Source organism: Coregonus clupeaformis, chromosome 3 (genome assembly GCF_020615455.1).
Source record: "Coregonus clupeaformis isolate EN_2021a chromosome 3, ASM2061545v1, whole genome shotgun sequence".
Classification (NCBI taxonomy): Eukaryota; Metazoa; Chordata; class Actinopteri; order Salmoniformes; family Salmonidae; genus Coregonus; species Coregonus clupeaformis.
The window spans coordinates 6788106-6811774 of NC_059194.1; the positions used below are offsets into that span (position 1 = coordinate 6788106).

At 46.9% G+C, this 23669-nt stretch overlaps 2 protein-coding genes and 1 pseudogene across 2 annotated transcripts; 2 read left to right on the forward strand and 1 right to left on the reverse strand.

The window, feature by feature from the left end:
• Window positions 1–2877: 2877 nt before the first annotated feature.
• LOC121540057 (dapper homolog 2) lies at window positions 2878–12512 on the forward strand. Its single transcript, XM_041848695.2, has 4 exons — window positions 2878–4358; window positions 8149–8377; window positions 8989–9255; window positions 9517–12512. Exons 1-4 carry the CDS (start codon window positions 4098–4100, stop codon window positions 12075–12077), a joined length of 3318 nt encoding a protein of 1105 aa, XP_041704629.2. The 5' UTR covers window positions 2878–4097; the 3' UTR covers window positions 12078–12512.
• A 579-nt stretch (window positions 12513–13091) lies between these two features.
• Window positions 13092–15098, reverse strand: LOC121545906 (annotated as a pseudogene).
• An 878-nt stretch (window positions 15099–15976) lies between these two features.
• Window positions 15977–22220, forward strand: LOC121545899 (transmembrane protein 179). The gene is made up of 4 exons (XM_041856812.2): window positions 15977–16657; window positions 16940–17077; window positions 17363–17441; window positions 20871–22220. The coding sequence occupies exons 1-4, from the start codon at window positions 16335–16337 to the stop codon at window positions 21087–21089; spliced, it is 759 nt and encodes a 252-aa protein (XP_041712746.1). The 5' UTR covers window positions 15977–16334; the 3' UTR covers window positions 21090–22220.
• Window positions 22221–23669: the final 1449 nt, after the last annotated feature.

Consider the following 23669-nt stretch of genomic DNA (forward strand, 5'->3'; position numbering starts at 1 on the left):
TCACACACACACACACACACACACAAACACATACTTATTTGACCCTTGGCTGGACTGATAGCCAGCTCCAGCTGACCACACATGTGATCATTATGGACAAAGGCCTGAATAGAATATTCCCATAATGCTGGTTGTCAGGTTGCATGCTTCATTCTGGCATGGATTGTCTGTGCAGTATCTTGTGCATTATCGTTAGAGCCCGACCGATATGGGATTTTTGGGTCCGATGCCAATTTTAGGGAGGCAAAAGTCACCTATTAGCGATATATCTGCCAATATATTGTTTTTTAGAGGTGGAATGAAAATCATATATATATTTTTTTTCTTCAAATTGTGCTCCAAAGAATAACAGATACTCTAAATGATGATTTCTTAACAAAATATTTAAATGAACATTATTTATGAACATTTTATTTGTTGTTCACTGGATATCCACCAAAAAGCAACTATATCCTCTATAAATACGACAGTAAATACAAAACTTGTTAAGTTTACCTTCTTAGGTACAACTTAAAGACGTCTATCTATGGCAGTGGATAAGAAGTATGCAAAGGTGTTTGTGCTAAACCACCACAAGGGGTGGGTGATTGAATGAATTAAACTTTGTCTCAAAGTAAATCTGAAACCGCACTGTTCACAAATAAGCGTTGAAATGCAGTAACATGCCATTCGTAATATCACCACCAGGTGTCAGCATCAGCATTTGTCTTGAGTAGATTTACTACAGTCTTTACAAAAGGTCACGTAAATAAACACTTAATGGCAATTTATGACGGGCACAAGCTAGCTGTTCATTACAACAATGTTTTCTTAAAGAAACCATCAATACTAAATGTATTGGCTATGCATTTTAACTGCAAATGGTATGCGCTGATGACTGAAAACGTTTATGCAGGGAAATGTTTGCGGCACTGGTTTGAGGCACTCCTTCTAATTTAGCTAGCTACTTATCTTATCATGAATGCAAGCACATGTGCTGAAATGATAAATATGCGCCAAATGTCTTGCTTTTTGCCGATTGCATATTTCGAAAACTAAATAAATAAGCCCACTAGCTAACATAATAGGCCCAGACAGTAACAGTGTTGTTTTTGTATCGAGGACGAGTGTTCACTTTGGCGCCAGTCCAGTGTTAGCACATAAGTAGCACAGACTGCTAGCTAGCGAGCTAAGCTAACAACTACCTTCCTGGCTAGATAGCTAAGCTAACTATCTTGCTGGCTAGCTAGACAGCTAACGTCAACTAAGTGAGAATGTGATGAGGACAGGGCTGCTTGCTTGGTCAAATACGCTGGCTGTGGCAAGCTACTTACCTGTCAAACCACCATGCTTACCCTCTCATGTTGTGACCTAGGGCTGGATGATGTTCAATGTTCTTCAGGCAACCATTGAAAATGTCAAACAATTACCGCACATTTTTATTTTATTTCACCTTTATTTAACCAGGTAAGCCAGTTGAGAACAAGTTCTCATTTACAACTGCGACCTGGCCAAGATAAAGCAAAGCAGTGCGATAAAAACAACAACACAGAGTTACATATGGGATAAACAAACCATACAGTCAATAACAAACAGAAAATCTATATACAGTGTGTGAAAATGTAGTAAGTTATGGAGGTAAGGCAATAAATAGGCCATAGTGCAAAATAATTACAATTTAGTATTAACACTGGAGTGATAGATGTGCAAAAGATGATGTGCAAATAGAGATACTGGGGTGCAAATGAGCAAAATAAATAACAATGTAAATAACAATATGGGGATGAGGTAGTTGGGTGGGCTAATTACAGATGGGCTGTGTACAGGTGCAGTGATCGGTAAACTGCTCTGACAACTGATGCTTAAAGTTAGTGAGGGAGATAAGTGACTCCAGCTTCAGAGATTTTTGTAGTTCGTTCCAGTCATTGGCAGCAGAGAACTGGAAGGAATGGCGGCCAAAGGAGGTGTTGGCTTTGGGGATGACCAGTGAGATATACCTGCTGGAGCGCAGACTACGGGTGGGTGTTGCTATGGTGACCAATGAGCTAAGATAAGGCAGGGATTTGCCTAGCAGTGATTTATAGATGACCTGGAGCCAGTGGGTTTGGCGACGAATATGTATTGAGGGCCAGCCAACAAGAGCGTACAGGTCACAATGGTGGGTAGTATATGGGGCTTTGGTGACAAAACCGATGGCACTGTGATAGGCTACATCCAATTTGCTGAGTAGAGTGTTGGAAGCTATTTTGTAAATGACATGAGGGCATGTTTAGCAGCATGAGTGAGGAGGCTTTGTTGCGAAATAGGAAGCCGATATTCTAAGTCAGACCCGCGGAGAGTAGTGATTCTAGTCGGGCGGGCGGGTGCAAGCAGCGTTAGATTGAAGAGCATGCATTTAGTTTTATTAGCGTTTAAGAGCAGTTGGAGGCCACGGAAGGAATGTTGTATGGCATTGAAGCTCGTTTGGAGGTTTGTTAACACAGTGTCCAATGAAGGGCCAGATGTATACAAAATGGTGTTGTCAGTGTAGAGGTGGATCTGAGAGTCACCAGCAGCAAGAGTGACATCATTTGAGAAACCAAGGCTATTTAGTCTGCCAATAAGAATGCGGTGATTGACATAGTCAAAAGCCTTGGCCAGGTCGATGAAGACGGCTGCACAGTACTGTCTTTTATCAATCGCGGTTATTATATTGTTTAGGACCTTGAGCGTGGCTGAGGTGCACCCATGACCAGCTCGGAAACCAGATTGCATAGTGGAGAAGGTACGGTGGGATTCGAAATGGTCGGTGATCTGTTTGTTAACTTGGCTTTCAAATACTTTCGAAAGGCAGGGCAGGATGGATCTAGAGTGTCACCCCCTTTGAAGATGACACTCTAGATCTCTGGGGATCTCAGACGATACGAAAGAGAGGTTGAACAGGTATTTGTTTATTCTATGTATATAATATCGGCACTTTATCTGTGGAATAAAGACCAATACAAATATTTATGTGAAAGGCTAATATCAGTCAACCGATGTATCGGTCGGGCTCTAGTTATCTTTATCCATCTCCCTTTGCATTGTATGCACTTTGAAAAACCGAAGGGGGAAAAGTGGGGTTTTATGGATTTGTGTATCTTGCTCTCTAGGTAATATAATATTGCTCCACTTAAATAATTTGAGTTTGAACAATCCCCTTTGAAATACTCTCAGGTTTGTTTTACAGTGAGAAAACATTAATTTTAGAATAGATCTAGAGATCAAATAAACTACTGTAGGCCAAAACCAAAACTGTTCTTGGAATGAACCCCGTGTTGTCACAAGGCTGCTCTCTGCTGGTTGAAGGTTGACATAACAGAGCAGGGGGTGGAGATGGGGGAGGTGCACCTGTCCGAATCCAAAGGGGCAGAACTTGTCCAATACAACCCAAATAGGTGATTGATGCAACTGTAACTTGAACATTTCATTTTCAGACTCACAATAATAGTAAACTTGTCAATCTAAATATTTCATTTGAGGAGGCTTTGTAACAATTTTTTAAACAGGATTTGCATCTTTGTGTTATTATGCTTCTGTAGACTAAGCTATGAACGTGGTGAACGTTATCACCGTTATTATAGCCCATCACTCATCGTGTATTTGAAGTTTTTCCTGTGTGTTTTGGAATAGTTTGGCGGCCAAGGGATTTTCAAGGCGTTCATTCGAAAACTTCCCTGGCCAATCCCTTTCAAGCTTTGGTACGTTACCTCCTCGGCTCCTCCCCCTGGACAAATTTTTTCTTGATCCAATGTAACGTTATTTCTAGCATTGTTACATCGGGTCGATCATGAACATCATTTGCATGAAGGACTGAATGGTCGGATACAGTTGGGTGATCATAATACGAAACCAATATTGAGGATTAAGATGGAATATGGTTTGATAATCTCTTTAGTGTTATACATGTGACTCTTTAGTCAACACGCTACAATGTAATATGGCATAGATTTAATTAAGTAGGCTATTTTGCCAACGAATCATTGGTTGCTATATTGTCGATCGTGTGAACATATGTTGCACTGACTTTAGCTGGACAATAGCCCATTGTCATTGAGACTGAGCTCATAGTCTAAAGCGCCCCCGATTCAGTCTCCACAATGGCTGGCCGCCGCAGTTGTGTGAATTCGCTCTGGTCTGGCACCGAGCGGGTTCGGATTGGCGAGCGGCTGAAAGCGACCCTGGCCGGGATCCTTGAGCTGGACCTGCTCCGGGGCCAACATCTGGACATGATCGATGCGGCGCTGGACCTCAAAGACACCAGCAGCACCGGTACCACGGTGACTGTCATCACCGATCAACAGGAGGAAAACCTCGAGAGCGCAGCCTCCGATGGCTCTGCGACATCCCGCAGGCAACAGGTCAGTGCGTTGTCCCAGATCGCTTGACAAGATTGGTTGTTATTAAATATGAATGCATTGTGATCTGCCAGTAGGGCATTTTCATCCCGTTGCATCAAACAGACTGCTGCGCTTCAATAGCCTTTTCCGTTGATTGAGCGATGGAGTCATAAGCACGGAGCTATAGCCTACTGATTACACAATTGTGTTTGACCTGTCTAATAGAATTGACAGTAATCCATCCGCCTCCACAGCTTCTAATTCCGTCTTGTATCAGTCAAGGTTATGTAGAATACAAAGGGTGTTATGGTTCTGTCCCCTTTATGGATCTCATATGATGAGATTGTCAATGTCCACATCTTTTCACATTCCAGTTTTCCCCAAGGACATGACATAGAATGTATCTGTGTAAAGAATGTACACTTGGTACACACCCTATAGATACAATCATACACCTAGGTCAGGTCATACTGTAGATGGCAGATGCCTACAGAGTTCTATATTCTGTATAGGCCAAAAGTCTTCTTTGTAAATAGGCTACTGTAGTATGGGAATACCTTGATATTTTTGTGTGAGATAACATTATTTGATTGGGAAAGCCCCATAGTAAGACAACTTGGCACACATGATGAAGTAGACCTATTGAATAAAGATCTTATTCATTTGAACTCTTTCACCATGGATGCGGCCTTCAGCTTTCATTGTACCATTTGGACATCTGTTAGGCCTAGTTGGTACACTACTAAGAATAGAATGCAGAAGGCCACAGAGCCCTACACTGCCTCATAACTGAGTTTGAAGTCTGTGAACCTCCTGTCCTCATATAGGGTAGGCTACCATACTGCTTTGTTGTAACAGTGTTTGGTAAACAGTCACTTAACTCCAGTAATAGGGACAAGTCAAGTCATTCCCTTTTATAAATCAAATAGAGCATGGTCAACTGATCCGAGGGAAGGAATCAGCACAGCATTCTACTTAATGATTTTTCCTTCTCAAAAACACTGCACAAATGTATTCTCTATAGATTCCCTGTGACTTTCAGCAGCTATGCTATGTTAAATGGTATTAGTCATCACCAACACCATAGAGAGTAGCTCTGTAGCTGCCCTTCCATCCGCCAACGCAGACCCTATTAGCATATTAAACAACAAATCGAGAGACAAGTTGCTTCTGCTGTTGTTTCCAACGTGACCAATGTTATCACCTCTCCAATTCTGCCCACTGGGGAGAGAAGAGAGGCAAGAGGAGAGAGGGACGAGGAAAGAGGAGAGAGGGAAGAGGAAAGAGGAGAGAGGGAAGAGGAGAGAGAAGAGAGGGAAGAGGAGAGAGGGAAGAGGAGAGTGGGAAGAGGAGAGCGGGAAGAGGAGAGAGGGAAGAGGAGAGAGGAAAGAGGAGAGAGGGAAGAGGAGAGAGGGAAGAGGGGAAAGATGACTGGGGATACAGACTGCATTAGTTAGTCACTCTCTCTCTCTCTCTGGCTAGTTTAACTATCACAGTGGGGTAACAGTAGTACAGTACTGTTGCACCTCATCAACACTTGATTTGCTGCCAAAGCCCACACTGTGATCACTCTCACCAGCAATCTTCTATGTACATTTGGACCATTACATGTATTGCTGGCCCTATATCAACCTCCAGCCCACACAGATAAACATGACATTATCTTGGACTGAAACGTCAGGCTCCTCTGGCTCCACTACTTCTTCAGTTACGGTAAACACAATTCATCAATAATGCATAGTGCGCAATGCATAAGCATATGTTTATCAGTAACCAATGTCTGCCTGCTAGTGCTGTTAATAATGTAGCCTACCTTTCCCAACATGACATCTCAAAAAAGTATTTAGCGTTATCACAATGATGCGTCCCATTTTGAAAAGAACAACTTATAAAGTATTTATAGAGCATTCATAAAGTGTTTGTAATCCCTACATACTGTAGATGCTTCATGAAAGTACGTCACAAAAGTATGTTATGTACATTCATATTATGTAGTCCTTCATTCTTATTGGAGTATTTGCTGTCATTTGTCTGTGCATTGTGTGGACATATTGTTCCTTTAGGGAAAATGGCTGCTTCTCTCTGTCTCACATAGAGGGATATCATATTACAGAGCTCTTAGCACTGAGGGGCCCCCACCTGCCTCTCTCTCTCTCCTCCTGATTTGATCATAACCACCTCACTGTAACGTTACACTGTGGTAACATGGTTCACATTATGTCCATGGAAGAGTGTGGGGGTGTACATGGCCCTGACGGTTATCAGTGTGTGTGTGTGTGCGCTTGCACAACTGTGTGTGTTTGCCCGCAACGGTGTGTATGTGCTCGCTTTCTGTGTGTGTGTTTGTGTGTTTGCACAAGCTAGTGTTAGTGTGAGTCTTAGTGCATTTGCTATTTGTGTTTTAGTGTGAGGCAGGCAGGCAGGCAGGCTCTGGATGAGTTAGATATACTTCTGCTAGGTCTGTTGTGTGGGTGGAGTGAGCAGGAACCGGAGCAGGAGAGAGCAGCTGTAGCTATGGTGAGGAGGGGGAGGCTTTAAGTTATTATGGAGTGGGGGTGGGGGTATCCATCAAGGGGGTGAGGGTGGGGGGTTAAGATGCCACTCTCAGCCTCTCACAGGCAACCCCCTCCCCCACTACCTCTTTCATATACTTGTTCTCTCCCTGACTCACTTGCTCTTTCAATCCCCTCTTTTCACTCACCAGTAGCTCCCCCACGCTCAAGCACCCACTCACTTCCCCTTATAAAATGACGTTTCTAACTTCCTAAAATGTGGAAAATGTAGAGAGAAAGAAAACGAAACATGGCTTGTAAAGCTGAAGGAGAAGAGATAAGCAGGATCAAAGTCTAACTTTTTTCCCTCCACCCCCTGTCATCCCCCCTGCCCCCACCCTCCGTCATCCCCCCTGCCCCCACCCTCCGTCATCCCCCCTGCCCCCACTACCGTCATCCCCCTGCCCCCACTACCATCATCCCCCCGCCCCCAACCCCGTCATCCCCCGCCCCAACCCCGTCATCCCCCGCCCCACCCCCCGTCATCCCCCCTGCCCCCACCCCCGTCATCCCCCCTGCCCCCAACCTCCGTCATCCCCCCTGCCCCCCACCATCCGTCATCCCCCCTGCCCCCACCCCTCCGTCATCCCCCTGCCCCCACCCCCCGTCATCCCCCCGCCCCCCACCCCCGTCATCCCCCCTGCCCCACACCCCCCGTCAGCCCCCCTGCCCCCTCCCCTCCTGCTCCTTGTTATGTCATCTGTCTTCCCCTATTCTTCCTTTAAGTCCCCCTCTGAGTGAGGTTACGTCCTAAATGGCATCCTATTCCCTATGTAGTGCACTACCTTTGAGCACTACTTCTGACTATCACCCTATGGGCCCTAATCAAAAGTAGTGCACTACATAGGGAATAGGGTGCCATTTGGGACACACCTCGTCTTCCCTTCTCAGTTAGGCAGTATGAGTCACCTGTATTGTCTCCTGTTTATCTCCGTAGTAACAGAGGATTGATCAGGCCTGACTGTGAACAAAGCCCCGTTGTCCCCCCCCACCCCTATCAGGCTAATATAGGGCATCACTGCAGAGGTCATGAGTCATCACGTTCATCTAAGTAAGAAGAAAGTCATGAATTGGCTATTGAGGAGAAAGAATACGTCATGTTGTTTTTGTGTCTGAGTCTTGAAACACGAGTGTTCTAGAACTTCCAGTAAGGCTGATGACATCAGTGTTTGGTAAATAAGAACATTAGAGATCCAATCTCTAATTATCATCTCTTTAAAGACATGTTGTGACTTGAACACCCGTTTTCTGTTTTTCAGGTTCCTTCTCCCCCTTCAGAAACAGTGTTACCATGCCACACCAGCATGTTGGACAAGGACAGTGGGGGGAACTCTGGTGGAGATGGGCCGGTTCATTCCAGAGGTGATGAGGGTGGTGGGGATGACTCACGCTGGTCCACCCTCTCTTGGGATGCCCCGTCTGACCTGCTCTCCCCCCCGGACCTTGATGGTGCAGTCCAGGTGGACTATGACTCCAGGCCCAGCTCAGGTACTGGACTGTGTGGTTGTGTGGTCCTACCATGGGGGGTCTTTTGGGGGTGGTCTGTGACACCCATAGGGCTTTGGCCAGGGCTGGATTATCACATCTGGGGCCCTGAGATACCTACCTCCAGGGGGCCCCCCCAACCGAAAAATAAATGGCTTATGACGTGTTCATATTCTATCTGGGGGGGCCCTGAACTCCAGGGGGCCCCCAACCGACATGTTCATAATACGCTATCGGAGGGGGGGGGGGGGCACAACTGACGTGCTCATATGTTATCTGGGGGGGCCCTGCGTGCCCGTTTGGGAATCTGGCCCTGGCTTTGGCCAACAACACTTCTCACCTTCTGAGCCAGTTTCGTTGACTTTGTGATACACCGTGTTGCAAAGCCGTATTAAATATTAACCCTCTCCTTTTCTTTCCCTGTTCCTTTACTTACACTCATGTTATCTTCTCAACACCACTTACTCACTCTTTTCTCGCAATCACTCTTTCTCACTTTCTCTGGACCTACACTCCCTCTTTCTTTCTCGCTCTATATTTATCTTTCTCTCTCCATCTCTCTTCCCCTCGCTTTATTTCTCCCACCCTCTCCACCTCCCTCCCTCCCTCGGTAGGCTTTTATTCGGTCAGTGGCAGCTCCCTGTCAGACTCCTGCTACTCTGTGTCCAGTGAGGCAGTCCTGGCCCAGGGGGGTCCAGTACCATGTGGGCTAGTCCGGGCTGGACCAGGACCACCCTCAGGGGGAGCCTTCAGGCTGTGGGAGCAGCGGCCCCTCTCTGCAGACCCCAGTGACACCCAGTGGCCGGAGGCCGCGCAGCAGCCAAGAACTCAGCGCATTGAGGAGACCACAAAGATCGCTGATAGGAGACCAGTATCTACGGGTCAGATATAACACATATATGGACACATTCAAATGCACTCACATAAACGCACTTACTCTTTAGTACAGTTCATCTGTATTTAACCAGTAGAGCCATTCAGCCATAATTGTCACTGTTCTCCAGAGTCCTGGGACCATAGTCCTAGATAATTGTCACTGTTTTCCAGAGAGTCCTGGGACCATAGTCCTAGATAAATGTTTTTGATTCTTTATAAGTTGACTGACATTCATCAACTTTCTGTCTCTCGTCCTTTGAACCCAGGTGACCTGGAAATGAACAGCCTCTTCTTCCTGTCTGACCTGTGCTCTAGCCTTGGTGACCCCCATCCCGGCTCCCTCCTCCCACTCGCTGACCCCCGACCCCAACTCGACCCCAGGTTCTGTTCTGACCTGGTGTCCCGGAGGACCAAGGAGGTGTACCCGTACCCCAGCCCCCTCCATGCCGTGGCCCTCCAGAGCCCCCTCTTCACCTCCAGCCAGGATCCCTCACCCTCCTCTCGTCTCTCCCCGAGTCCAGACTCCTCTGCCCAGGCTGAGGAATCTCAGTCCACCCCCCTCTTCGGGACCCCCCAGCCTCCTCACCCCTCCACCTTCACCCAGCTGGAGCAGTACATCACAAGGCTGGCTCGCCAGTACCGTAGCCGAGTTGCCCCCTCTGACACCACCCCTACCGCCACCCCAGGGCCAGGCTGCCACAGGGTCCCCAGAACCCATGGCCACGGCTCCACTCAGTCGCTGTTGGCCTTCGAGAGCCGCAGTACCCCCTCCAACCTGACAGGGGGCAGTGTGACACCCTGCAAGTCTTTTCTGGGTAACTCTGCGCGGGTCAGCCTCAGCAATATCGGTAAGAAGGCCAGTAGGAACTCCATCAACCTGGGCCACCTGCCCTCTGTGACGGGAGAGGACCTCAAAATCAACCTCCACCTCAACCTCAGTCTCAACCTCAGCCCCAATCTGAACAAAAACCTGGGTTTAGACTCAAACTCCAAGGAAGGTATTAGCACTAGCACTAGTGGTGGATTACGGAGTGACCATGCTATCCCCACTGCCTCCCCCTCTCCTTCCACCTCCTCCCTCTCCACCGCTGCCACTCCCACTCCTGCCCTGAGGTCGCGGCCACGCATCTCAACCTGTCCCTCCAACCTCAATCACCGGAGCTCTCTGGAGGTCACCGGGTCAGGGGCTGGGTCAGGGCTAGGGTTCTCCCGCTCGCTGGACTGGAGTGGACTGGATTCTTCACCAGGGAAAGTGACAAGGAGTCAACCTAGCGTCAATGCCCCGGACGCCAGCCCTAGTAAGCTCAGCGAGGACTCAGCGATGGTTGGGGAGATCTCCCGTCTCTCTGGCCTGCCCCGGGCTGTGGTGGTGGGCCTGATGGAGCAGGGTGTGGAGCTGGATGTCGACTGCTTCCAGAGTGACGCCGAGAGAAGAGGTCAGGGGTCAGAGTTTAAAGCCCAAAGCTCCTCCCCTTCCTCCCGCCAGACAGCTCAGAATGACCACCAGTCTCATCATCATGATTATTCCAGCGTCCGCCACCTCCACGCCAGTAATGAGACTTACCTCGACCCCCAGAGGCCGATCCAGCTGTCCCTCAGTGTCACCCACTCCCCACAGTCCCACTCCGGCCTCACTCCTCCCAACTCCTCCAGTCCCCATTCCAGTAGCCCCAATCACCCTTACCAGTCCACCTCAACCCACCCACCTACCCATCATCATGTCACCCACCACCACACACACACCTTCCACTGCCAACAAACCCCTTCCCCATCTGACCCCGCCTCCTCCCCCTCGTCCGGTGACCGCCCCAGGGTACGCTCCCCACCCCGCCCTCTCCAGCCCTCCCCCCTCGCCAATACTCCATTCTCTGTGTTCCGACGAGATGACCCATTCCAGTGCTCCCTGCCTCGAGTCAGTGACAGCAGCTCACCACAAGGGGGCGGCATCCGGCCCAGAGGGGGGTCGCTACGGCAGGGTGCAGGGGCTGGAGGGGGTAGATGGAGGGTAGATGGGGAGGGAGAAGGATGGAAGAGGGTGGAAGGGGAGGGGCTCTACCAGGGGAAGCATGCGTCGAGGGAGTTGGTGAGGGCATCGACGGTGAGCAGCTTCCACAGGAAAGAGAGGTGCTACAGCAGCAACTGGGGAGAGGAAGGCAGTCACGGTGCGGCCCAGACGCCAAAGAAGGGGGCGGCCAAACTCTGGAGGGGCTTCGAAGGGCGTTCATGGGGGAAAGAGGCTGAGGAAGAGGAGAACAAGGAGAGGTGGAAGAGAGAGGGGATCAGGAGAAAGGAGAAAGATGACCAAAAGGAGAAGCAGCAGGCCAAGGCCGAGAGGAGAGAGAAAGAGAGCAGTGCCTCAAAACGCAAAGGGAAGGGTGGTGGTAGTGGTGGTGGCTGGGACAAGCGTAGCTCCAGCCTGAGGCTGTCCAGACGGGCTCTGTTCCGCAGTGAGTCCCAGGGGGACGTGCTGGAGCCTCGAGCCCAGAAAGAGGAGCGTCTGAGGGGGGCACAGTGGACGTCCTCCCTGGACATCAGCAGGGGCATGGAGCTCAGCATGGAGCGGGTTGGTCCGTCGGCGTTGGGAGGAAGAGGGGAAGAAGACAAGCGCCTGTCCTCTACTGTCAGCCTCTTCCTCCTCTCTCGCTCTCAGAGTCTGGAGGGTAGCTGTCCCTCCCTCTCTCCTCCTCTCTCCTCCCCATCGTTCTCTCCATCACCTCCTCCTTCTCGGGCAACCCTCACACGCTCGCGCTCACTGAGGGACCTGAGTAGAAGGGTGTTTAGGTCAGTGAGGTCTCTGAGTTTGAAACACAAGACGTCAAGAAAGTGAGATGATCACAATGAATGATTGCGCTCAGAAATAGTGTTTTTGCCACTAAAAGTTACAGTCAGTATTTCAGTCGGTTGTATTTTGGTTGATAAGGGGGTGCCAATGTTTGAATCTGTTGAACTCAGTAGTGTGTGACTGTGTGAGTGGTCCCCTCTGCATGCAACTCTGTGACTTATCTCTGTGCGCTATCGTGAGTCTGTGAGCTTGTTCTCCTCTCTGAGTGTATATCAAATCAAACGTTATATACTGTATGTTGCCTTTGAAGTACAATCATATTGGCCATAAAGACCAAAATCAACAAACAAATTGTGCTATAAATTGATATTGTGCTCAGGATTTTGAAATGGATATCAATAAAGTAATAATATTAAGAATAAAATGTTATTTGAAACAGATGTGTGTATCTTGGATAATTATTAATAAAGGAAACTTCTAATTAAACTTTTGACTCTGAATACTTCCATCCACCTCCAACACTTCTACACTGAGTATATAAAACATTATGAACACCTGCTCTTTCCATGACATAGACTGACCAGGTGAAAGCTATGATCCCTTATTGATGTCACTTGTTAAATCCACTTCAATCAGTAGATAAAGGGAAGGGGACGGGTTAAAGAAGGATTTTTAAGCCTTGAGACAATTGAGACATGGATTGTGTATGTGTGCCATTCAGAGGGTGAATGGGCAAGACAAGATAAGTGCGTTTGAGCGGGGTATGGTAGTAGGTGCCAGGCGCACCGGTTTGTGTCACGAACTGCAACGCTGATGGGTTTTTCACGCTCAACAGTTTTCCGTCTGTATCAAGAATGGTCCACCACCCAAAGGACATCCAGCCAACTTAACAACTGTGGGAAGCATTGGAGTCAACATGGGCCAGCATCCCTGTGGAATGCTTTTGACACCTTGTAGAGTCCATGTCCCAACGAATTGAGGCTGTTCTGAGGGCAAAACTCAATATTAGGTGTTCCTAATGTTTGGTAAACTCAGTGTATATCACTGTAGTATCGGCTGTAATTTCCCAAAAATATTTATTACGTTTAATCAAAACATTTTGTACAAAAAAAGGAACACGACTGATTGCGTGACCAGAAACAACCACTTTCAGAAGGCATAACAGGATTGAGTTTGAACAGTGCACAAACAGTCTCTCTTTAGCACCCTCGCTTTGACCTTCAACCCTTATGCTGAACCTCCAATAATTTAGCTCCATCTCCCTGTTGGTCATCAGGCACAAATATTCCCTATAGCATAACAGGCTCTTCGATAGGATCAGCCTGAGCAAGGCTTTGCACAGAATCACTGATCTACAAAAAATTATTCATCTTGCCTCGTAAATAACTAGTAATTATGTGATCCATATTAGCAAACCTGCGCAGCACCTTGCTCAGGCCGATTCCCTCGAACGTGCTGTAACTCTTCTCAGGTGTCCAGTCCAGGCTTGGTTCCTCTTTCTTCTCCAGTGCTCTTCTCAATCCTCAGGGTCAGAACAACAGAACATCCCTCCTGATGGGAACTTAATTATGTGTGACTCCTCCGCTGGCCCCCTCCCCGACTGGAGGAGAACATGACCTGGTACAGAGCCTTCTCCTTCTGGTACTCCGTGCTAAGCCTCTCCTCCGCTCGCTGCAGGTGCCTCCTCACATTAGTGTCTGTCAAAGAGAGACAGTGACAAATAAAGTGATTTCAATTTCAATCAACATTAGGGGAATGGGAATAGCATAGAGACACAATAATACAATATATTGTGTTCTACTTCATTCTGTTGGGGGATAGCACAGCATGCTTATAACGCGCCCTCACAACTCATCAATAATCTGTTGTGTTTTACTCACAGGCTGTGGTAGGGACAGCAGCCCCCAAACAGGAAAATGGTAACCAAAGAGCTGAGCTACCATTGGGTTGTCCTTTGCTGGCCTGAGTGAGGTATTGCTTGGCGCTCTGTGCGTCTCCCATCTCCAGATTGGCCACTCCTGCTCTGTACAGGGCCTTGATGTCACCTGGCCGCAACTGCAACACCCGCAAGCTGTACTCCTGGACACGTGTGTAGTCTACACCCTCCCTCTGCAGCAGACAGGCTGAGAGAGGGGGGGACCGAGAGACAGAAAAGAGAAGATAAAGGTAAGTCCAGAAAGAGCGGGATTTGAAACAACTCATCTACTGCATGAAACATGTCAAGGCCTGTAATACCTGCTAAATTGTTGTAGCAGTCGATCTGTGTGTTCCTAAGTAGTTCTTCTTGTCCTGCGGTAAGTACAGGAGCCTCAGGACCAAACCCTTTCACTGCCGCAGTGACATCAGTCTAAACTACGCAGAACGAGCAACGAACGGTGGTAACGTCCAATGGCAGACCTAAGGTTTTTCTCTTTGTAGAATTTGTTCCCCTCTGTTTTTAAGTGGACGGCATCTTGTAGCTGGGAGTCTACTTTGGCACCTGAGGGGCCAGGCTTGGTAGACGTGCCTGAACAGCTTACCACTGCAGCCCCGGCCCCCAGCTCCATACTCTCATCCCCTGGTGTCTCTGGACTCGCCATGGAACTTCATGGCCGGTAGTGATGGGAAAATAAGTACATGAGAAGACATGATATTAGATGACTAAACACATTGTATTACTTAGGTGGTACACACCAACACTAAATGTTAAGACAAAACTAGATATGATTAAAGAAATGAAGATGCTCTAAACCCGAAATCTGAGAGCCCCCATCACAATTGCTTTTAAAAGAAGAACTAGTTAGTCATTTCAACTCATTCACTAAGCTGTTACCTGGGTATCCTACTAGGTCATGTACAAGCAAGCAAGAAAAAGGGGTTTGCTGATGCTAGCTCGCGCGTGAACAAGATGCAAAGTAACTTCAATTGACATTGTCATATGTTAACCGTTATATAAAAAAAATAAAGTGTAATAGCGGCTTACCTTATAGTCTATTGATCTTTACACAAAATACAGACACTTGAACTTGTCCACCTAGCCCGTAAATACTGAACATTCAAACAACCACAACATTGGTGCATGCAGGCACTTCCTGCTTTTTCTTCTTCTGTAGTGAGAGGAACCCAACCCATTTGACTGCAACGGAACTTATTTTAGCTTAGCGCTACGTGCTGTAGGAACAGGGACTTTGTGATGCGTCCATCAATCATGTAAAGTAAATAAATAATAATATGCCATTTAGCAGACGCTTTTATCCAAAGCGACTTACAGTCATGCGTGCATACACTTTTTTAGTGTATGGATGGTCCTGGGGATCGAACCCACTACCTTGGCGTTACAAGCGCCGTGCTCTACCAGATGAGCTACAGAGGACCACGAAAGTGAAATGGTGTTGTTTATGTTTATCTCTTTGGTGAATTGATTATGAGTGTTAGAAGGTTGTAGATGTTTGTTTGGAACAAATGCAATAATTCATAAATTATGGATATCATAGGCTGCATTATTTCTTATTTATAGGACATAATCAGCATTCAATAGTTCTAAGGAAAAAGTGCAAATGAGCCTTTTGCACTGGTCCATTGTTAGGAGGGTTGATATGATTAACGTTGTCCTACTGACCGACTTGATATTACAGGAGGGTGGGAGTCGGCTTTGTCACCCCTTTCGACCCCGCCCTACATTCTGTCCCATGCATCTTATACTGTATAACAAAAAAAAAAAAAAAAAAATCTCAAAAGGTCAAATAGGGGGTGCTGATATTTGTCCTGTTTCACACAAGTGTGTAACCTGTACAAGTGTGTGGTGTGAAATGGAAATGTATATCACTGCATATCTTATGCCTCGTTCAAAACAGCTGGGAACTGGGAATTGGGAACTCGGAAATCTCCGACTTCCAACTTCAGTGCGTTCAAGACAACAGGGAACTCGGGAAAAAACGAGCTCCGACTGGGAAAAATCGTTTTGAACGGTCATCCAACTTGGAATTCCAAATCAGAAACTCCGGCATCTTTCAAGAGCTCCGACTTTCCGACCTGAAGATCACTGACGTCATGATTTGACCTCGTTTTTTTTCTCAAGTTCCCAGTTGTCTTGAAAGCACCAATATCTAGGCCAGTTGGCCAGTGCGTCACTGGCACATTTGCAAGGGGAGAATTGAATAACGGAATGCGAGCCAGCAAGCAGGCTGTGCTTTAAATATCCGCTGATTTATTTTGGAAGTGTGACAGATGGTAGTTTAATAATTGCAGATAATACCGAATAAACGGGACGGCACTGCCTGAAGACGTCCTGTATTTAGTTAGTTCTGATCGATCTTTTGGACTATGGAACTTGATCGGCGACTGTTGGTGGCTCACTGCGCAACCCACACCCTGTCAGTCCTGGCAGGGTTGATGGTGGTTGTCCCGCTTGCGCTCAACGGCTCAGCTTTCAAAGAGCGATGTGCGCTTTTCACCACGGGTTCATGGAGGACGGAGAATCGAACCGAAATTACTGGGGAACCGGGTGAGATTTCACACTTGATGGTACAGCAATGGGGCCCACCGGCTGCTTGCCAGTTTGCTACTTTTGTCGGTGTTTTCACGGTGCTGTACGGCGCTGCGCAGGGCTGGCGAAGCATCTTTTATCTCCACGGACGGCATGACGAGTGAGTGCACTTTACATGGGCTTTGAAATAGTTAATCAATAGCACATAAAGTAGGCGCATATATCTTTATAAAAAAAACAATTATACAAATGAAAACATCAATAACATAAATAACCTGATAATAATCATCATGACCATTATGAAATATCCAATTGTGCAATGCATTATTAGGCCTATGTGTCATAGGCTAACTGCTATTACGCAGTTATAACGATTTATGTCAAATTACAATGTTTCCACTCGTTTACTGTCACCAATGTTATTATTGTATTCATTTTCCAGCACCTTGTTCTCTGCCTTCCTGACCCTGATCCTGAGCCTGTGTGTGTTGTTCCTGTCTGGAGGGGCCAGTGTCACCCTCTCCCTGGGGCTGGCCTCCTGGTGCAACACTGTCACTGATGACAACACCAGACCCTACAGGTAATGTTTATACACTGAGGCCTACATATCAACAGGTCATACTTTAGGGTATTCCTGGTCATTTGGTCAGGAAAAACTCTGGTCCCTAGTACTGTGCATCGGCCATCAGGGAAAACTCTGGGCCCTAGTACTGGGCATGGACCATCAGGAAAAACTCTGAGCCCTAGTACTGTGTATTGACCGGTGTGTTGCATACATTGCAGTGAGTGTGAGGGTCAAGCTGCAGGAGTGTGGCTGTAGCGTTGTTAAGCATTGACAGTTTCCTGTCTCTCTGTCTTTGTGCAGCTGTGCAGAATACCAGTCCGTCCCCATGTTCCTGGATGTAGAGACGTCCTCCTTCTACACTGAGCTCACCCTGGCAGAGGTATGTAGTCCGCCATAGCTGGCCCATCTCATGCCAGTGGACTTTCCCCACTCAAAATAGAAATGTTCTGCATTGCCTTAAAATCAGTGGTGGAATAAGTACCCAATTGTCATACTTGAGTAAAAGTAAAGATACCTTAATAGCAAATACTCAAGTAAAAGTGAAAGTCACCCAGTAAAATACTACTTGAGTAAAAGTCTAAAAGTATTTGGTTTTAAATATACTTAAGTATCAAAAGTAAATGTAATTGTAATCACGTTTACATTTACATTTTAGACATTGTGGTCATCTGTAGCTCAATTGGTAGAGAATGGTGCTTGTAACGCCAGGGTAGTGGGTTCGATCTCCCGGACCACCCATACATAAACATGTATGCGCACATGACTGCAAGGCGCTTTGGATAAAAGCGTCTGCTAAATGGCATATTATTATTTAGCAGACGCTCTTAACCAGAGCGACTTACAGTTAGAGTGCATACATTTTCATACTGGCCCCCGTGGGAAACGAACCCACAACCCTGGCGTTGCAAGCGCCATGCTCTACCAACTGAGCTACAGGGAAGAAAAAAAAAATCACACAAAAAAATAAGATGTAAAATAATACAAAATTAAAGTCACAAATAATTAAAGAGCAGCAGTAAAAATAGCGAGGCTATATACAGGGGGTACCAGTACCGAGTCAATGTGCGGGGGCACCGGTTAGTCGAGGTAATTTAGGTAATATGTACATGTAGGTAGAGTTATTAAAGTGACTATGCATAGATAATAAACAGAGAGTAGCAGCAGTGTAAAAGGGAGGGGGGGGGGGGGGGGTCTGGGTAGCCATTTGATTAGATGTTCAAGGAGTCTTATGGCTTGGGGGTAGAAGCTGTTTAGAAGACCCTTGGACCTAGACTTGGTGCTCCGGTACCGCTTGCCGTGCGGTAGCAGAGAGAACAGTCCATGACTAGGGTGGCTGGAGTCTTTGACAATTTTTAGGGCCTTTCTCTGATTAGCCAACTCCTATGATCTCTGGCATGACAGATCTGTGGCATGACAATGACCATAGCAGTTGGAAAGACATCGCATGTCCCCCCGTGTAGCTCAGTTGGTAGAGCATGGCGCTTGCAACGCCAGGGTTGTGGGTTCGAATCCCACGGGGGGCCAGTATGAAAAATGTATGCACTCACTAACTGTAAGTTGCTCTGGATAAGAGCATCTGCTAAATGACTAAAATGTAGAATGTAAATGTTCTCTGACACTGCCTGTTATAGAGGTCCTGGATGGCAGGAAGCTTGGCCCCAGTGATGTACTGGGCCATACGCACTACCCTCTGTAGTGCCTTGTGATCAGAGGCTGAGCAGTTGCCATACTAGGCAGTGATGCAACCAGTCAGTATGGTGCAGCTGTATAACTTTTTGAGGATCCAAATCTTTTCAGTCTCCTGAGGGGGAATAGGCTTTGTCGTGCCCTCTTCACGACTGTCTTGGTGTGTTTGGACCATGATAGTTTGTTGTTGATGTGGACACCAAGGAACTTGAAGCTCTCAACCTGTTCCACTACAGACCCGTCGATGAGAATGGGGGTGTGCTCAGTCCTCTTTTTTTCCCTGTAGTCCACAATCAACTCCTTTGTCTTGATCACGTTGAGGGAGAGGTTGTTGTCCTGGCACCACACGGCCAGGTCTCTGACCTCCTCCCTATAGGCTGTCTCATCGTTGATGGGGCGGGGGGCAGGGGCGGGGGGCATGGGGGGGGCAGAAGGGGCATAGGTCTGATCTGGGGGGGCCTATATAGGGTGTGGCCAGGGTTTGTTTGGGGTGGTCTCAGCTGGTTGGGGAGTGGCTGGTGAAGCTGTGGTCTGGGTGTAGGTCCTCTTGGCGCGGGTTCTCTTGGTGCAGGTCCTTCGGAAGGGGGTCTTGCAGGTCTGGGAGGGTGTCTCACTTTTCTGGGCGGGGTGTCCGTTGCTCTGTTGCTCCTGTGTGAGGGGCTGCGGTTGAGGGTGACGTCCTTCAGGGTCCTGGCAAAAGTTGGGATTGCTGCCTTGTATAGGTGGACCTGGTCGTAAAGGCTGTTCAAGTCCAGGGTGGAGTGGTGGGCCAGGTAGACATTAGGTTTTGAGGCACAGTCCTGGGAAATGCTTGCTTGCGCTGTATGGTGGCAAGGTGAATGTACTTTCTTGGTAGCAGGGTGGAGATGGAAGAAGCTTTTTCAATCACTCCCTTGAGTGCTGTGGCCACCCTTTCCTGCTGGGCCCTCAGGTCATTTGTGCCCGTGTGAATTATAATGTGTCTGGGGGACTCTAGTCTGTCCTCTGACAACAGCTCCAAGGCATGCCTAGTGTTTGGGCACCAGAGTTACTACTTTGTGTTTGGGAAAAAGTTTATTCTCTTGAATGTATTTGCCATTTGAGTCAATGAGGAGCACACTTTCTGGCTTTTGTGTGTCCTCAATGGATGTGTGGGGGTTGTCAGGAGAGCTATCGGGGGAGCTGACAGGGGGGCTGTTAGGAGGGGGTGGGGTCTGTTGGGTTGGTGGGTCCTGTGTTGTCTGTCCCATTGTGGTGTTGAGGTTGTGGTCTGGGTCTGAGGTGGGCTGTTATGCTGGCTTCTCTGGAGGAGTGTCCTGCTCTCTGTCACACCTCAGCTTTCTCACCTCCTCCTTCACTGCTGTTAGCTGTGCCATGTGTTTCTCTTCCTCCTTCACTGCTGTTAGCTGTGCCATGTGTTTCTCTTCCTCCTTCACTGCTGTTAGCTGTGCCATGTGTTTCTCTTCCTCCTTCACTGCTGTTAGCTGTGCCATGTGTTTCTCTCCCCCCTTCACTGCATTTAGCTGTGTCATGTGTTCCTCTCTCTCCTCCTTAAGTTCTCTCACCTCAATCTGGAGTGTAGCCAGCTCTCTCAGACAGCTGTCCATCTCCACCTTCCGCCCCCCGGGTCTTGTTGGATGGGTGTTGTTGTGCTGCTCTGTTTTGTGGGTTTGTTCTGTCTGGATTGTGTGGACTAGCTCTCTGAGCTCCACCATGTCTCTCTCCAGCTCTGTGAATTTATCCCTCTCAATGATGGAGGAGCAGTGCAGTTGTGGGACCTGGGTGTGTTCAGTACTGGGGGGGGTGACTATCCTCGTCTGCAGGACAGTTTGAAGAGGTGTGATCAGACTCACTCAGGATGGGAGAGTCATCACAGAGAGAAAGCTTTTCCTGCTGTGCTCTCTTTGATCCCGTAAAAGTCCTGCTGGAACTGCTTGAGGATGCCCTGCACCATTACTGTCCCAGACTGGTACACGTTGACAGAGGTTGTTTCAATTTCCTCAATGTCTAGTATTCTCTCTGTGCTCTCTCTCTCTCTCTCCCTCCTCTCTGTTTCCCCTACCCCTCTCTCGCTCTCTCGCTCTCTCTCTCTCTAATAATACTAATCATATATACTTATAATAATGTTTCTCTCTCTCTCCAGGTTGCTCTGTGGAGTGTGACAGCACTGTGGCTGACTCACTCCATCCTGTCCTTCATGCGTCTCTACCACTCCCACAGCCAGCACATCAATGGGCCCTGCCTGCCCAAAGAGAAGGAGTATCTCCTGGGTCACTCTCTCTCCTTCTCAGGCTCATCAGGATCAGACCGGGGCTCACCCTCACAAACCCTATCAACAGTGCCCAGCGTCATCTTTATCTAACCCAGGCCTTAACCCCAATGGAATCCCCTGCAGCTATCCTATCAACACCCAGTGGTTTTATTTTACCCTAACCCTAATTACCTTTGTTCTGCTAAACCTCATCATCACCACCATTCACCACGTAGCCTCTTATGTAACAGGGATCAACCTCCAACCTCACATTATGCCACCTACCAATTGTTTTTCCAATCAAAAGGGATTAATTGAGTGTAAACAAAAAATGGAGAATAAGTTAAGTAGTGTTATGGCAGTTCTTAAATCAAATATTTAAGTAGTACCTACTACCATCTCATCTTAGAGTTATATATATGGTTTAATGTGATCTAAATTCATCAGTGCTTAGCTCGCTAACTTCATAACAAGGTAGATGACTGACTGACTGAGCCATGCCAAATTAGTTACATATAAATACTAAGTTATTATTTTACAGTGTTGTCTGTTTCAACAAAACATGGCCTAAAAGTGTTTGTTCAATATGTATGTATGTTATATCCAACAGTTCCAAAGTTGGCAAATGTACCATTTGCATGTTAGCGCTCAAGGAAAAAGTAATTCATTGTTTTGAGTGTGTAAATGCACATTTGTACTGAGGCGCTTTCATTGAGAAGCAAGAAGCATGTAGTATTTGTGAAAGAGAGCCACTATATTCAAACAGGCTCACTGTGTGAGCAAGACACATGAATGTTCTATTGTGTCGCAGAATCACTCTCTTCCTCTAGTGAAAGTTGTTGTATGATGCTATTTGTGTAGATGCAGCTGCTTTCAAGGCATTTGAAGCATCCAGATCTTTCAGAAATATAGAACTTTGATGATAGTGTCATCAAGTGTAGTGTTTAGTGTGAACTGGGCTGAGCCAAGATGGTTTAGGGAGATGTAGAGAATAGAGGAATACCCAATACTTGTTGGAAAAACAAGTCTTGACCTTCAAACTCTGAACCCTGACCTTAGTAGTTGTGGTGACACACAGAAAGCGGAGCAAGAAACCGGAAGAGAGATAGAATGTCTGTAATCTATTGTATTTTGCAGTATTACTGTCAATATTGATTTGTTTTTGTTTTATACTGGTTATTTATATTCATGTTTTTATTTATCATCCTCATTGTGTAAATCAATAAACATCTTCCTATGAAAGACTGATTCTTTGTAATTTTTTGTGGGGAAAAAAAGCTTTAGATTTTGGGTAGTTACTACATGCTTATAATTTGTTGACGTCTCTCTGGGCGTGGAACAACTGTTTTCCCTGCAGTGCTGATTTCAGAACTTTTTTGTTTCTTTCTAGATCATCCTTGGACGGGGCTGAGTAACTTCGGCTGATCCTGGATCTGCACTCATTTGGTGAATAAAGCACAAGTGTGATTGGTCAACCCCATCCAGCGTAATCAAACGTGTCTATGGGCGGTACCAATTTGCACCAATAGCAGATGGGGTTTGGGCTATCAAGGCAGGGTTATTTTTCCGATGGCTCATAGTAGAGTCACATATTGAATTTTACCACAGATAGAACAATGAGCCAGATATTTCACCGGGTGTATAAATGTGAAGCATGCAGTTGGCGTTTCCACTCACTACCAAATATGGTGATGAGAGGAAGCCCAGTGGCCGGCAGTGGGAGAAGATGGAGCGAGATGGATTTTGGCCGACATTCTGTTAATTTTCTCATCGATAAAACATTTGATCTTCATACAGTTTTCTGTTTCCAAAACTAGAATCTGTAACAAACAGTGTGCACTGCGTTTTGTAGACTTCACCCTTTGCCAAAGTGTCTTTTTTTTTTGGCGAATTGGGCGAATTGAGTTGTTGCACACGCGCACTTCCCAGAGTAGGTGTTCCCTTATGAAAATATGCAAATAAATGCTACAACGCGCCAATACGATCTCACTAGGTCGTGCTTGGCTCTGCCCAACTAATATTAATTTGCTTCTATTGGAAAGACAGGCTTTGGTCAATCTTTGGTTAGTTACATAAATCTTTGATTTTACAGTACAGCACAGCAGTCGTTGGTGTGTTTTGGATTCCTTTTGAAAGGTGATAGTTTAGACAACCTTTCTCTGCCTCTCCACCTCTCTTCCTTCTGCCTACCCCACTCAAGCAAAAAGTATGAATTTGAGGTCTCTGTAAAGACAATTGGATGGCACAGTATTTTTCTTCTTGTTCCCCAGCCCAACGTCCAACCCCTCAGCTCAGCGCCAGAGGCTGCTGTGGTTCGGTGGTTTCAGGCGCAGGGTGGTTGTGGTATTCCCCTCCACAGAGGAGTGGAAGAAGCGTCTGCAGGAGCAACAGGGAGGAAGAGGGGGACGAGATCCCTGAAACAGATCTCCACAAGGTCAAAGGTCAGAGAAATACAATACAGAATATAAACAATGAGCAATTACCTTTTTTAGGATAATTTCGTAAGTATTCACACAATTCAAAAACGTCTATAGAGTAGCAGCATATAAATCATTGAGTTGTTCTGAGTTGCATAATTTGCACACAGATTAAGTTTAATGGAGTAACATACTGTGCAAGCCTATACAGTGAAGAATCAGGGTTACCAAGACAAAGGCTACTATGGCAACAAGAATCAGGGTTACCAAGACC

Excerpts from the sequence above, each read along its gene's own strand:
- LOC121540057 (XM_041848695.2), top strand. The coding sequence starts at position 4,098 with ATGGCTGGCCGCCGCAGTTGTGTGAATTCGCTCTGGTCTGGCACCGAG. Across the intron at positions 4,359-8,148 it reads CGACATCCCGCAGGCAACAG|GTTCCTTCTCCCCCTTCAGA; the intron begins GTCAGTGCGTTG and ends TCTGTTTTTCAG. Across the intron at positions 9,256-9,516 it reads TAGGAGACCAGTATCTACGG|GTGACCTGGAAATGAACAGC; the intron begins GTCAGATATAAC and ends CTTTGAACCCAG.
- LOC121545899 (XM_041856812.2), top strand. The coding sequence starts at position 16,335 with ATGGAACTTGATCGGCGACTGTTGGTGGCTCACTGCGCAACCCACACC. Across the intron at positions 16,658-16,939 it reads CTCCACGGACGGCATGACGA|CACCTTGTTCTCTGCCTTCC; the intron begins GTGAGTGCACTT and ends TTCATTTTCCAG. Across the intron at positions 17,442-20,870 it reads CTGAGCTCACCCTGGCAGAG|GTTGCTCTGTGGAGTGTGAC; the intron begins GTATGTAGTCCG and ends CTCTCTCTCCAG.